The 14,524-nt window shown below is 50.1% G+C and overlaps 1 protein-coding gene across 2 annotated transcripts in view; it reads left to right on the forward strand.

The window, feature by feature from the left end:
- Positions 1–14,524, forward strand: part of C2CD2 (C2 calcium dependent domain containing 2) — a 60,966-nt gene that overhangs the window by 40,510 nt on the left and 5,932 nt on the right. Inside the window, exons 8-13 of one of the 2 annotated variants that reach the window (XM_053564764.1) lie at positions 116–174; positions 1,994–2,118; positions 2,743–2,917; positions 3,758–3,871; positions 5,042–5,169; positions 7,647–7,936. In XM_053564764.1, the coding sequence (XP_053420739.1) occupies positions 116–174; positions 1,994–2,118; positions 2,743–2,917; positions 3,758–3,871; positions 5,042–5,169; positions 7,647–7,796 (751 nt within the window). In that variant the 3' untranslated portion in view covers positions 7,797–7,936. Of the gene's footprint in view, positions 1–115; positions 175–1,993; positions 2,119–2,742; positions 2,918–3,757; positions 3,872–5,041; positions 5,170–7,646; positions 7,982–14,524 lie in introns of those variants that run through there. The other variant, XM_053564765.1, reaches the window with a different exon arrangement.

The raw sequence follows: 14,524 nt of genomic DNA on the forward strand, positions 1-14,524 counted from the left end.
TTTCTTAAATATTTGTGACTTTATTTCTCTCTACAATCAGAAAAAAATGCATATTTTGAAAAAACAACAAAGTATTATATTTTTAAGGATTTGCACCTTTTCCCCCCTTGCCCAGCGAGTTGAATGCCAAGTCAAAGGAGTTACATCTGCAGATTTCGGAGGTGGAGTCAGAAGGTGGGTGTTGGGCAGAGGGACAGAGGCCTTGCCCGGGGCAGGGGGAGGCGGAGACCCAGCAGAGGACTCTGACCCCCGCCCCAAACTGCTCTGGGTTTTCTAAGGGAATGTTCACTGGAAAAGCAGTTTCAGATATTTATAAGGTCACATATTTTTTGGACGTGTTCAGATTGTTTTCTTTTTTTTTTTTTTTTTATTCAACACTTCTTGGCTTAGACAGTTCTGAACCCTCCTAGTCTCAACAGTCCTCTTTCTTAAACATGTTTTAAGCATGACAAAATAGACATCATATTTATATCTTAGCCATTGTCAGGTGTACAGTTGAGGGGCACACTCGCAGTGGAGTGCAGCCGTCACCCCATCCCTCTGCAGAACCTCTCCATCACCGGCCTACTTCCTAACGGGGTGAATATCAAGTGACTTTTCCTTGTAAGTTGTAAGCCACAGTGGCTTAAATTGGACACACAGCTTAGATACAAGAGAACAATTCAAGGTGAAGGCACTAAAGCAGACCTGGACTTTGTGTGTGTACAAATCTTTTCAGTATTTGTTGGATTTTTTTTTTTAATTTTTATTTATTTATTTATTCATTTTGCAGTTTTGACCAGGGTCGGGTTTGAACCTGCCACCCTCGGTATATGGGACCATCGCCCTACTCCCTGAGCCACAGGCACCACCCTATTTGTTGGATTTTTTAAAATCCCTATAAACGTATCAAAATTGGAAAGACAGGGACCCTTGCCTGGCTTATCTAGCCATGAAATGAAGAGGTAGTTATTTCTCCTAACTCACGAGTTTTGTGCTAGTTATTAGCAAGAATTCTGAGGCAATTTCCTTGACTTGTGGTTCTGAGATGACTGAGAGGTCCAGAGATAAGCATGGGGTGGGGAGGGGTCAGGGTGGGGCGCTGTTTGTCTGGGGAGAAGCCAGCTTCAGGTCCCATTCTTGGGTCACTGCTCCTGCTGTCCTGCCTAAATTTCATTCCAGTCCAGGCTGGTGGGACCTGTGGAATTTTAAACCTGCAGAAATGATGCTCCATATAACCTTCACCCTTTGTTATTCCTGCTCAATCTCTCCACCCTCTTCCCTCCCTCCCTCACCTTCCTCACCCTCACCCTCTCTTTGTACACACAATTTGAGGGAGATACCTGTATCTTGGCCCTGTGTACCTAAATTCTGTAGTAGGTATTTCCTAAGATAAGTGTGACCTTCTCCCCATGGCCACAGTACAGTTCTGCGCTTCCCGACTTTGCACTGATTCAGCTTTTTCTTTTTCTTTCTTTTTTTTTTTTTGAGACAGAGTCTCACTATGTCACCCTTGGTAGAGTGCCGTGGCGTCACAGCTCACAGCCACCTCCAACTCTTGAGCTTAAGCGATTCTCTTGCCTCAGCCTCCCAAGTAGCTGGGACTACAGGCGCCCGCCACAACGCCCGGCTATTTTTTGGTTGTAGTTGTCATTGTTGTTTGGCGGGCCCTGGCTGGGTTAGGACCCGCCAGTCTTGGTGTATGTGGCCGGTGCCCTAACCACTAAGCTACGGGCGCTAAGTCTGATTCAGCTCTTTAATCCCCTGTGTTTGTCACTGGACCCAGTGGCAGCTACCTGCCACTCTAGCGCGGGGTCGGGAGCTGCCTGTGATTGTTACATGGCTCTGGTCATGCAACATTCACAAGTGTCCTTTGTCTCTCATGACACTGACCTTTTCATAATGTTCTGAAACTTGAGCATTTTTGTGTTAATAGGACATGGCAGTTTGTTCTTGCCGGAGCAGTTCACGGTGACCTTTCTGTGTCACGGGACCCTGTCTCCCATCTTTCTAGGTCTGTTGGCGGTGGCGACGATTCCTTTAGATTTATTTAAGAAGCAGCCTTCTGGACCACAGAGCTTCACCCTGAGCAGCGGGCCGGCCTCTGGCAGCTCAGTGCTGGGTTCCATCACAGCAGAGGTACGTGATGGTCCCCCGTGGCCAGCGTCTGGCTGGACCCACTTGATCTAGGGCAGTGTTTTTCAACCTTTTTTATCTCATGGCACACTTGAACTTACAGTTAAACTTCCAGGACACACTTAAATTATGTTGGTCAAAAAAAAAAAAAAAATGTATATATATATACACACACACTTACTATGCTTTGAACATCTTTCAAAAATAATTAAATTAATGATCTTTAAAGATTTTGTGGCACACCTAAGATCCTCTCATGGCACACAGGTTGAAAGTCACTGACCTAGGAGCATCTTACCTGTGTCTGCCATGGTCTCACCCTTGCCTGCTCTCTGTTAAGTTGTCAGCTATAGGAGATGACTGTCCACGATGCCCCTTCACGGGCCCTCTGGAAAGGCCTTGTTAAGTTTCCCTTTGCTCTCACACTTTTATCCCATCACCATGTGTTCACTTGGTGTGTTTGAGCCTGGACCTCGTGGTTCTGTTAATTCTGGGGAAATCTAGCTTAATTGGAAATACTAAGTGACATTAAGTGAAGAGATCATTGGTTGTTCCGGAAGAAGCCAGAGTTCATGGCTAACTGGCTTTTGCACGAGCCACAGAGTAAATGCCAAGTCTTCTCTGCAGTTCTCTTACATAGAACCCAGTGAACAGAAGTCCTGGCAGGCTCCCCCCTCTGCCCCCGCAGCGAAGATAGGGAAGGACCGCACCGTGATGCCCTGTGGGACCATAGTCACTACCGTCACTGCCGTGAAGACCAAGCCTCGCTTCGACATGGGGAGAGCATCCCCACCGAGCTCAGGTGAGGCCCTGGAGCACAGCCTCCCCAGGAGCTCGGTGCAGGCGTGTCCATGTCCCTACGTGACCGGGGGTGTCCTGCTCCTGAGTGTTCTCGGCTGCTGCAGTGAGTCTTTGTAAGAAAATCTCACAGCTCACGGGGATGGTGGTTGGCAAGATTGTGCTTAGTGTTTTGTTATTGTTAGACAATTATCTTTCTACTTCTGTCTAATAAACCACGATAAACTGCAGCAGGGTTCAACCGTATAGTGCATGCTGAACTTAAAATCTTAGCATTTTAAATAGTTAGACTTTGTATAACTGCAACCAAATTCTATCACACACTCCATTACATTTATGTGGAAACATCATGCTGTCTTAAAAAATTCAACATGAGTGGTTAGTGTAGACTTTATTATGTTAATCATTTATTAGAAGGCTTGACAGGATATCACGTAAAACCAGCTGAATCCTACACCTGTCCACAGCCACAGCCTCACAGATAACTTCTAAGTGTGTGATTGATGACTTTTTCCATTTTGACTGAATCTCTGCTTGTGTAAAAGTATTGTCTTCCCAGAATAGATGACTTGGCGTGGTTCAGGATTGCAAAATAGCAAGGGAAATTCTGGCTTAATTAAAATGTTTCTGAAATTGTATTGAACTTGCTAACACCACTTTGGCCTCTGCTAACCTCACATCCACCCCCCAACAAAAGAATAAGAGCGATTGTTCAATCTTGAGGTCTCAGTAAACGTTGCCTTCACCAGGGTGGCCGTGACAGGCACCATTTCCCTCTTTGGTAACTGTCACTCTGAACCATAATGGAGCGAGCGCCCTTTGTGATCAGGGTCTTTTCCTGCAGAGTCTCCTGTGAAGACACCTGTGAAGGTGCAGGTGATCGAGAAGGACATCTCTGTCCAAGCCATCGCCTGCCAGGGTGCTCCGGTCAGCAAGACGCTGTCCTCCTCAGACACAGGTGATGCGGGCCCCATCTGTCCTCCCTCTGAGCGCTGTGCAGGCTTTTGAGCTGTTCTCCCAGCAGCTTTTCCTCTGGTGAGAAGTCGCTGTTCCTCATCAGAGTTTGGGAAGAGGCTTTTGTTTTGTTTTGTTATTGAGTAATGAGGGACGAAGGAGGAAGGACAAAAAGGCAAATTAGTAGAAGCTCAGAGTGGCACTGGCATCCCTGCTAAGGTTTCGGGAATGTGTCAGCAAAATAAACACAAATCTCAGCCGAGGCTGCGCTCCAGGATCTCTGGACATTATATTTTCTTTCACTCAACACACTCTACCCTCTAATATGGTCAAAAGAGCAGGACCAGAGGACACGACCACTGCAGCCACTTCCCCACTGCCTGCGTAAACCTGTTTAGGCAGAGTGGTTCTTCCCCAGCCCTCTGGTTGCAAATTTCCCATTTTATGGTCACTTTTAGGGAACAGGCATTTTTAACTCACAGCACAGTCTAAAGTTGGGGATTAACTCCCTGCCTCCAGACACAGGGCAGGTGGGTAGTTCTTTCCTGCTCACCTCTCCTGGTTCACAGAGTCCACTAAGGTCACAGATGGAGCTAAAGGGGTGATCAGCTGAGTGGCAAGTTCTCCTGGGGAGGACACTCTTCAGATGGTTTTGTATTCTCGGAGCCTGAGGGAGTTTGCAACTGCCTCTTCCTCTCTTGGGATTTCTCAACGTTTTTGGACACTGCCCTGCAGGGTCCCACACTGAGAGCTTCCTGAGCTCAGACAGCCCTGTCCCTTCTTTAGACACCGCCCCAAGTGGTCCATCTCCAGCCTTGCCCCTGGTGGTGCACCGTACCCCCTCGCCTCTTGCTTCAGAGTCCTTCACCTGGGCAGGACCCCTTTTTAAAAGACCCTGGGCTTATGTTCACATTGAGGGCTCCTCATCCAGTCTGTGGCCAGTGGGGACAGCCCCCGGGTCCCTCTCTAGCCAGGAGCCCAGCTGTGCCCACCCGTTCACCTGGGCTGTTCAGCTATGTTCAGAAGAAGCCGTTTCAGCACCTGGCTTCCCTGGGCAGCCTATTTACAAAAGTTTTGCTAACCACTGCTTCTACACCATACCCACCATCCCTGGACGTGCCCATGTAAATTTTTAGTCTTGCTAACGGACGCAACGTGGCCTTCTCTCTGGCAGAACTGCTGGTGCTGAACGGCTCAGACCCGGTGGCTGAGGTGGCCATTCGACAGCTCAGTGAGTCTTCAAAGCTGCAACTCAAGTCTCCTCGAAAGAAAAGTACGATCATCATATCAGGCATCTCCAAGGTACAGTCCCAGGGCTTGGAGGTGCGGGGTCTGTCAGTGGCCTGCTAGATGTCAGCCGGAAAGTCCCACGTACAAATGTCACAATATGTCTCTCACTAAACAAGGGAGTCACTCGTGGGATTTTTGTCTGTGCAGCTTTTTTCCTGTTTATGAAGGAAACGTGACAGTTTCTGATTGTGATGCTTTGGGTGTTGAGAGGTCGGTGAATCATTTCAAGAGCAGCTATTGAGAGCAAAGGCCGTGATGTCAGACCTCCACCCTTGTCACTGCCCCATCGTGGGGACCTTGGCTCTCCACACTGCACGTTTTTAAATTTTCTGTGTGAATGTTTATTCCTTCCGTAATCAGAGAGAAACGAGGGTTGTCGTGTCCTCCGTGTACACCCCCGTCCTGTGCTTTCCCCTTCTCAGGCTCTTGGATGTCCACTCAGAGCAGGTGGCGGGTATGAGGTCCTCCCGCCCCCCATGGCTGTCACACAGTCTGGGCTGCTGAGAGGGCAACCCTCGGGGGAGGGGCTCTTTTGACATTTCCAGATGAACAAGTGGAAGGAGGGCTGGGAGGTTTTGGTTTGGAGTGGGAAGGGATGAGGAGGAAGAAGTTTTGAGCACACTGGATGGATCAAATACAGGGAGGGCCCCAGGAGGGTGGGCAGGGCAGCATGAAGAACTAGCCCCTTGGCAGCTGGAAGAAGGGCCAGAGCCAGGCCTGGGAGGTGCTGAAGAGGAGTCACCATGTTCGTTTTACCCAGAGGGTGGGTGGTCTTGCCCCATGTCCCCAGGTGCCTGGCAGGGTCCTCAGCCTCCATGCAAGCCCTGGGCACCGTGGGTTTTCTCAGTCCTGGGGAGTGAACGGGTGGACCAAGGACCATCCCCGTGGCTATCTGCCCTGTGCTTAGAGTCTGAGGTTTTATTTCAGAATCATTATGAGTACTTGGAACCTAATATTTAAAGTTTTCAACCCATTTTTCCAGAATTGCATTCAAAAGAAAAATGAAAGAGAAAAAAGAATAAAGTGGCTCAGCACCCATAGTACAATGTTTACAGCACCAGCCACATACACCAAGGCTGGTGGGCTCGAACCCAGCCTAGGCCAGCTAAACAACAATGACAACAACAACAACAACAAAAATAGCCGGGTGTTGTGGTGGGCACCTGTAGTCCCAGCTACTTGGGAGGCTGAAGCAAGAGAATCGCTTAAGCCCAAGTTTGAGGTTGCTGTGAGCTGTGACACTACGTCACTCTACTGAGGGTGACATAGTAAGACTCTGTCTCCAAAAAAAAAAAAAAGACTAAAGTTTTGAATCCACTGCAGTTAATATTTTTATGATGCCCAGATCATCTTTTTTTTTTAATTATTAAATCATAACTGTGTACATTAATGCGATCATGGGGCACCATACACTGGTTTTATAGATCATTTAACACATTTTCATCACACTGGTTAACATAGCCTTCCTGGCATTTTCTTAGTTATTGTGTTTAGACATTTATATTCTACATTTACTGTTTCACATGTATCCTTGTAAGATGCACCGTAGGTGTAATCCCACCAATCACCCTCCCTCTGTCCACCTCCCCCCTCCCTCCCCTCCCTTTCCCCCTTCCCCCTATTCTTGGGTTATAACTGGGTTATAGCCTTCATGTGAAAGCCATAAATTAGTTTCATAGTAGGGCTGAGTACATTGGCTACTTTTTCCTCCATTCTTGAGATACTTTACTAAGAAGAATATGTTCCAGCTCCATCCACGTAAACATGAAAGAGGTAAAGTCTCCATCTTTCTTTAAGGCTGCATAATATTCCATGGTGTACATATACCACAATTTATTAATCCATTCGTGGATCGATGGGCACTTGGGCCTTTTCCATGACTTAGCAATTATGAATTGGGCTGCAATAAACATTCTGGTACAAATATCGATGCTCAGATCATCTTGAGCCTGTGGGCATTTCTGCAAGCCAGCACTTACATCAGAAAAGCACATTGTCACTTGTCACTTAGCAAACTCCCCATATAACTGCCACCCAGTTCAAGAGCAGTGTGACCAGTCCCTAGGGAGCCCTGTACCTTCTCCCATTCCTTTCCTAGACCCCAGGAACCAGCTTCCTGATTCTCAACCCAACAGGTTAAGTTAGCGTCTAATATTCGGCTCACAAATATGACAATTAAAAAGATACAAAGTGTATGCTGATTAATTTCTACTTGCAGGTAACATAAAAAAGCTGTAGGAACATAAGTTAAAAGACAAGCTAATTTGAAACGTCCACGTTGACCTCCTTTGCCCCTGTCTGTGCCGTCTGCTCAGTACGGTCTCCTTCTCACCCTGTGGGGAGGGATGGTCACTGCTTCCTTGGCCAGGTGGCCCTGGGTGGTCTGAGCGCTGGGTGCTGTGCGTGGAGAGCTGCTGTGTTACTCTCCCTCCCTCCTTCCACGCCTCCTTTTTCATCCTTCCTGCACCGACTTTTTCCTTCACTCTCAGCCTCTGATGGTGCGTTTTGCCCGGACAGACCTCACTCTCTCAGGACCACAGTGCTGCCCTGATGCACGACTATGCAGCCTCCATGGACAACGCCGACCAGGAGGACACCTCGGCCCACCTGGATGTGGCCACGGCCTCTGCCCTGCCTGAGGAAGACGAGCCAGCCCAGGCCCCACAGGCCCTCGAGCCCCAGGAGAGTGAACTGTACTCCTGGGACCTGGAGAAGGAGCCTCAGGCAGCATGGAGCGGCCCCACCCCACTGGACCCCGATGGGGACGAGCTGTCGGAGAGCTCCCTGAGCGCCTCAGAGCCGGGTGCTGCCAAGAAGCGTAAAGGTACCTGCACCACTGGGTGGCTCGGCTCTCCTGCCAGCTTCTGAGCTTAACTTTAGTTCTCATCTCCTGCTTTCCTTCCCTTTGTCCTCTGCAAACTCCAGCCCAGCCTCACTCTCCTCCCCACAAATGCCCATCCTGTGCTGAATGTTTAAGCCTGTTAGAGTTCACGGGAGGCATGTTTGGAATCCTCCCGGGTACCACCGTCTGCATCTGGGGCCAGCTGGTGTTCCTGCCTGCAGGCGCCCCTTCCCCATCGGGACTCCATCCACATGGGGGGTCACCAAGAGCCACACCTGGCGATGGGGCCAAAGAGACCCAGAGCAAAGCCAGGCAGAAACTAGGTCTCCTTCAGCAGCGGGTATTGACACCTCTGCCCGTTTACAGCTCAGGCTTTTCCCTCAACTAAAGCAAAACCAAAGCTCACCATCTGAGCCCTGCAGGATCTGGGGGAGGGAACCTCCCTACAGTAGCTAATCATTAGCTTAATATGTGCACAGTAATGAGGCAATCATTCTATTAGAATAACTTTTTTCAGTTAGTACCAAAGCATCGCTTTAAAATGATAAATTATTTCTTGAACTCTGTGCAGTTTTACACAGACAGTGCCTCAGCATCCTGGAACCTACACACATGTGCGGAGGGAAACTGGGGCCGGAGTTGGTTCTAGACATGTGACTCCAAGAGCCCCAAACATCAGGAATCGTGTGTACTCCCTGGGCCCACTGAACGCCCCCATCCAGGGAGCATCAAGGGTGGCTCCGTGCACCACAGAGGACAGGGCTGGGGATGGGGGCTGCCACTGGGCCGTGCATGGCTCTGCCCCTTGTGGGGCTCTGAGGCCCTCACAGGACGCTAGGGCTCCCTAGAACTGCCCACAGAGGGGCAGTCTCAGTCACTGAGAGCACAGGGCTTTGGTGAGCTGCCCTGATACCACCTTTCTTGCCACAGGCCAGTGTTTCTGTCCCCTGGGGAGTGCTGACAATATTTGGAGACAGTTGTCGTGCTAGGAGTTGGAGTGCTGCTACCAGCTAGTGTGTGAGGCCAGGGCTGCTGCCTGCCACCCTGCCATGCAAGAACACCCCCTCTCTCACAGGCAGCCTCCCTGCAGCGCGCCTGCCGTGCCATAGGTGACAGCCATGGGCTCTTCAGCCTTGTCATTCCCCTCACTTCCTGCTTGGTGTCTGTGCGGTGGCTGTTCTCTGGGGACCCCGCCCATGTGGAGGAGGAGAGTGAGAAAGGAGGGGAGATGCCCAGCTCAGGTGTGCGTCCACAGAGCCCTGGGGGCTGTCACCTGCTCCCTGGCCCCTGTGACAGAGCCTCTGCACGGGTTGTGTCAGAGATGACCTGGTCACCTGACACACTCATACCTCCAGCCTGTTCTCTGTCTTGGGACCTTTGCAGCCTGGTGGGGGAGGGTATAACCGGTGCCATGGGTGGGCACAGCGTGGGCGTCTCTTCCTCCACTTGAGGGTCCGTTTCCTCTCGTCCTAGCAGAGCCCACCCTCTGGCCTCTCCTCTTGGTTCACTCTGAAATGCCAAGCCTCGTTCACCCCATTTATCCAAACATCAGTGTCCCCCACTGGCCACTTCTTCCTGTGGCTTTCCTTCAGAGAGTTTTTTCCCTGGGCTTCTACCCATGCTGTGTCAGCCACCCTGTTCTCTCCCTTCCCTGGCTGGGCGGGTGAGCACCCTTTGGGGACACAGGGCACATACCCTGGGGTGCTTCACGTTCCCCCACTCTAAGGCTTGGCACCTCAAAGGCCTCGGCCAGCGCGCAGTTTACTCTGTGGCATTTATCGCATCTCCCCTGGGGTTTTTTAAAAGGGCACATGTGGCTGCAGTTTTAGAATTGCTTTCTCATTCCAGTGTTTTTTTTTTTTTTTTTTTTTTTTTTCCGCAGTTTTTGGCCGAGGCTGGGCTTGAACCCACCACCTCTTGCATATGGGGCCGGCATCCTACTCCTTTGAGCCACAGGCGCCGCCCTCATTCCAGTGTTTTCACAGTAGTTGGTACTTAGCATCTCCAGGAGATGTTGTCAGAATCTTAGATGATTCTGTGTTAAAGGTGCCAAATAGTTTTCATTTTCCACCAAAAATTTTTCGCAACTCTGTGGAGTTTCCTCCCCGTTTTAGACTCAGGCTCATTTTTGTTTGTTTTTTGTTTAAAGGTTGCCTGTATCCTCTGTCACAGCAAGCAGCTTGTTCTAGGCTTCAGAAGGTCTGCCTTGGAATTCTTCTGGGATTTTGCTGGTTGGGAATGTTCATGTTGTGATGCTATAGCCAACACAGGAATTTTATTCCCCAAATTTAGGTTTAGTTTTAGTTTAAGAAACCATTGAAGAGGGAGGTCTTGGAAATAACCAATGGAGCAGTAGCAAAGCTTGCCCAGTGTCCCGCATGCCTGGGTGAGAGCTGCCGCCCCCCGCCCCGTGGTGCTTGTGCATAATTCTCCCCTCTTATTTCTCTTCATCTCATGCTCATTCCCTTTAACTTAAGAGGATCACTATGCCAACAAGAATTAATTGCCTACACAGTAAGTTATTTTTGTTTTCTATTTTTAAATACCGCGTAGCCATCCTGGGGAAAGGCCTGTAGCCAGCAGCGAGCTGACCTGCCTGCCTCCCTCTGCTCCTGCCTTGACCCTCCCAGATCGCTAGCGTTCCTGCTCCTTCTGAGAAGTGCTCTGCTCACATTAGTGTGGCGGCGAGGGTCAGGAGAGGGCGCTCGCGATGTTGCCTGACGTGAGCAAGAGTCCTCACTGTGACACCTACCCTTCCCTTGCTTGTCCTGCAAATCTCAAAAGCTGTCACTTCTGTAAAAGGCCTGTCTGGGGTTTCAGCTGAAATGTAAGGCTGTCTGTGGGTAGCAAGTACAATTCCTATTTAAGGTTGCTTTTGGTCATTGTTGTCCTACCTACTGTTTTTTTTTTTTTTTTGAGACAGAGTCTCACTTTGTCGCCCTCAGTAAACAAAGTGGTATCATAGTTCACAGCAACCTCAAACTCTTGGGCCCAAGCGAATCTCTTGCCTCAGCCTCCCCATTAGCTAGGACCACAGGCGCCCCCCATGACCCTGAGCTGTTTTGTATTTTAGAGGCAGGATCTCGCCCTTGCTCAGGCTGGTCTTGAACTCCTGAACTTAAGCAGTCTGCCCACCTCAACCTCCCAGAGTGCTGAGATTATAGGCATGAGCCACCATACCCATCCCCTACCTACTGGATTTTATAAGATGGATTCCTCAATTAGCTCTTCCTGTCTGCTAGACTCTGTAGAGACAACAGATAAATCTGGAAGTACTTACGACATTGGATCTGTAATTCAGAATAATTATTTTTTTATTCCCTTGTATATAAGTTTATACCTGAGCTGTCTTGTGAATTCTTTTTAACCTTGCTAGAACCAGCAAAGGGCTTTTCTTTTTTTTCTGCTCTTCATACATATTGAGAACCTTATTATTTTTTTCTTATTTTTGCCTTTCTTTCTTTCTTTTTTTTTTTTTTTGGCGGGGGCTGGGTTTGAACCCCCCACCTCCAGCATATGGGACCGGCGCCCTACTCCTTGAGCCACAGGCGCCGCCCTTTCTTTTTTTTTTTTTTTTGAGAACCTTGGTTATTTGAAGTTTCACATACCTTTCTCTAGCCTGTATCTTCAGGATTCTTTCAGATTGTGGATTAGGCTTCATCAAATCAAAACAGCCACAGTTGCCCTTGCCAAAGGGTCACTAGTTCCATGGGCTCAGTGGCAAGTGCGACGCACCAGTCTGCAGCTATCTGGTCAGTCAGGGTCCTCCAGAGACAACCAATAGGTGATACATTTTAAAGAACTGGGTCATGCAATTGTGGGGTCTGACAAGTCTGGAATTTGCCGGGCAGGCGGTAGGCAGAGAGACCTCAGTGGGAACTGCTGCTCAGTTTTCAGGCAGAATTTCTTCTTTCTGAACAACCCCGTTTTTGCTCTGAAGGCCGTTAGCTGAGTGGTCGAGGCCCAGCCATTGTGTGGGTGCTCTCCTCGCCCCACGCCGACTGCTGCCTGTATAATTCCATCTATGAAACATTTCCTGGCAGCATCTTGATTAGTATTTGACCACTGGGTGTTGTGACCAGGCTGACACAGAAAACTAGTGGTCACTGTCACTGTTGGCCAAGGTGGGAAGACAATGGCCCTGGCCCTCACACCCACGTCGGGCAGCTGTGTCATTGTGCTGAGCACATCTGTGGCCGGGCTCATCCAGCTTTGCTTACCCCAGAGGTAATAATACATAGCAGCCAAGTTTAGACAGACTTCGAAGTTGTTCTTTAGAATAAAAATTGAAAAGCTTCTGTTAGTGATTCTGCACAGGGGATGAGCCAGACCACCGACCCAGTCAGTCTGTGTTGCTAGAATATCCCCTTGTGCCCAAATGGCCCCACCTCTCTGGACATGTCATGTGCTCTGAGAACCCTGGCTGAGTCCTCGCTGGAGTAGAGTGCTGTGCTCCCGGAGGCCCTGAAGTCTTTCACCCGACTACGCTCCCTGGGTGCTCTTCTCCATAGGCCACAGATGTGTCCTTCTTTTTAGACTGCTGGTGGCCCCTTCTTAGGGGTGGGCACCATCATCTTCCAGCTCAGACACTGTCCTTAGTAGTGCTGAAGAGCAGGGCGTGAGAGCCAGGAAGTCTGGCATCGCCCCCTCCCCTGTTAACAAGTGTGTGACCTCAGATGGTCACCCTCCAAACCGCAGTCCCCTCAGTTGGTTTCTGTTTATCTAACAGACACATTGGAGAATCTGTCCTAAAATCCAGCAGGGAGGAAACAATGACCAAAACACCCTTAGGGACTGCAGACAAGACCTTTCCTTTCTCAGAGGTTGTTTGGAATGTGCCCGGACTACCAGCCCCTCACCCCACAGGGCTATCCTCCATACAAGGGGCTGATGTCATCCTCACAGAAGCCATGGCAGTCTTATCAAGTTAAGGGAAAGCACATGAAGGACTTTGGGAAGATTTGCACGAGGGTACATATGACAGCATCTGGTTCTTGGCACAGCCAACCTGCTCCGGAGGTCACAAGTGAGGGTGGACGGTCAGAAGATGGCCCTGTCACAGGCTCTCGGTGCTGAGTGTGGCACATGGGGGCAGGCACAGGGCTTGCTGGGGCAGGTAGTGCCAGGCTGCAGCCCTGCAGACCTCCTAGCCTACCAATTTCACGTGCAGGCCGAAATCCTTGATATTTCTTAATATGATAATAATTCGAATTTTAGGCAGTTACAGTGCAATTTCACTTAAATGAGTTACCACAACTGCTCAAAAACTGTACAGATTCTTTTCTGAAAATTTTCTGAACACAGTCATGCCCTTCCTGTCTCCATGTTCCGGTTCCTTCTGCTTGGGCAACCCAGCCTCCTTCAGAGTAAGGCACGTGCCCTGCAGGGGGCTGTGTGTGTCCCCACAGCCCTGTGGTCTGCGCGACCCTGAGAGGCTGACTTGCCAGGCAGCACGAGAAAGTGGCCATGCTGCTCCCTTGGCTCTGCTCTGCCCTGCAGATGCTCTGAGTACTCGTGGCCGAGTTTGGATGGACTCGGGCTGGTAGTTGTCACCCCCTGTGGCACGTTAGAAAGATCTGGGATCTTTTGAAAAATGCTCATGTCTTCCCAGCCCACCTCGTGTGGGGTTCCTCAAGGTGGCCCTGCGCATCTGCAGTTTCTGAAAGACGCTGCTCACAGAAGCAGGTCTCAGGGTTGAGGACGTGGCTGTGCTGTGCTCCCCACCCCCATTTCTGCCAACCCTGGCTAACAGGGTTCCAGGGACATGACAGGACATCCCTGGACCCTTGTGCTCCCCTCACCTTTTGTGGCTGTGTTACTTCCTGGGGCCATAACAAAGAAGCCCAGATGGGATGGTGTGGATCACCAGGAACGCGCTCTCTCGGGGACTGGGGCTGAGGCCAGCCATGCTCCTCCCTCTGGCATCCTGGAGGACCCTGCTGCAGGCAGGCCCCTGTCCAGCTTTACTGACAGTCTTTGGTGTTCCTTGGCTTCTGGAAGCATCACTCTGACCTCTGCCTTTATCTCCGTGTTTCTTCATGTCATTTACCTTCTGCGTCTGTTTCTAAATCCCCCTTTTTATAAGGACAGCAGGCATTGTAGGCTAGGGGCTCACCCTAATCACTTTAACTTGATTCCATCTGCAAAGGTCCTATCTCCAAATAATGGCGCATTCTGAGGTTAGGGCTTTGACATACAGATTTTGAGGGGACACAGCTCAGCTCGTAACACTGTCCTTGCCAGCCTCGGGCCCTGGCTCCAGGCTCTATGTCAACATCACTGCCTAAGTCCCTAGGTCTGCAGGGGAGGGGCTGGTGTGTCACTCTCCCTGGGGGTGGGGAGGAGTGGCATTAGAGCACCCAGGGGATGCCAGGGTCCTCTCCTCTATTCCAAATGTAGGAGCTTGACATTCATATGCCCTGCAGGGACTCCAAGGTCGGCCCAAGGCAGATCAGAAACACCCCTTATGCCCCCTCATCACTGCCCAAACTGAGGTCCCCTGGTGGGCTCAGAGCCCCTTGCAGC

Source organism: Nycticebus coucang, chromosome 16 (assembly GCF_027406575.1).
Source record: "Nycticebus coucang isolate mNycCou1 chromosome 16, mNycCou1.pri, whole genome shotgun sequence".
Taxonomy (NCBI): domain Eukaryota; kingdom Metazoa; phylum Chordata; class Mammalia; order Primates; family Lorisidae; genus Nycticebus; species Nycticebus coucang.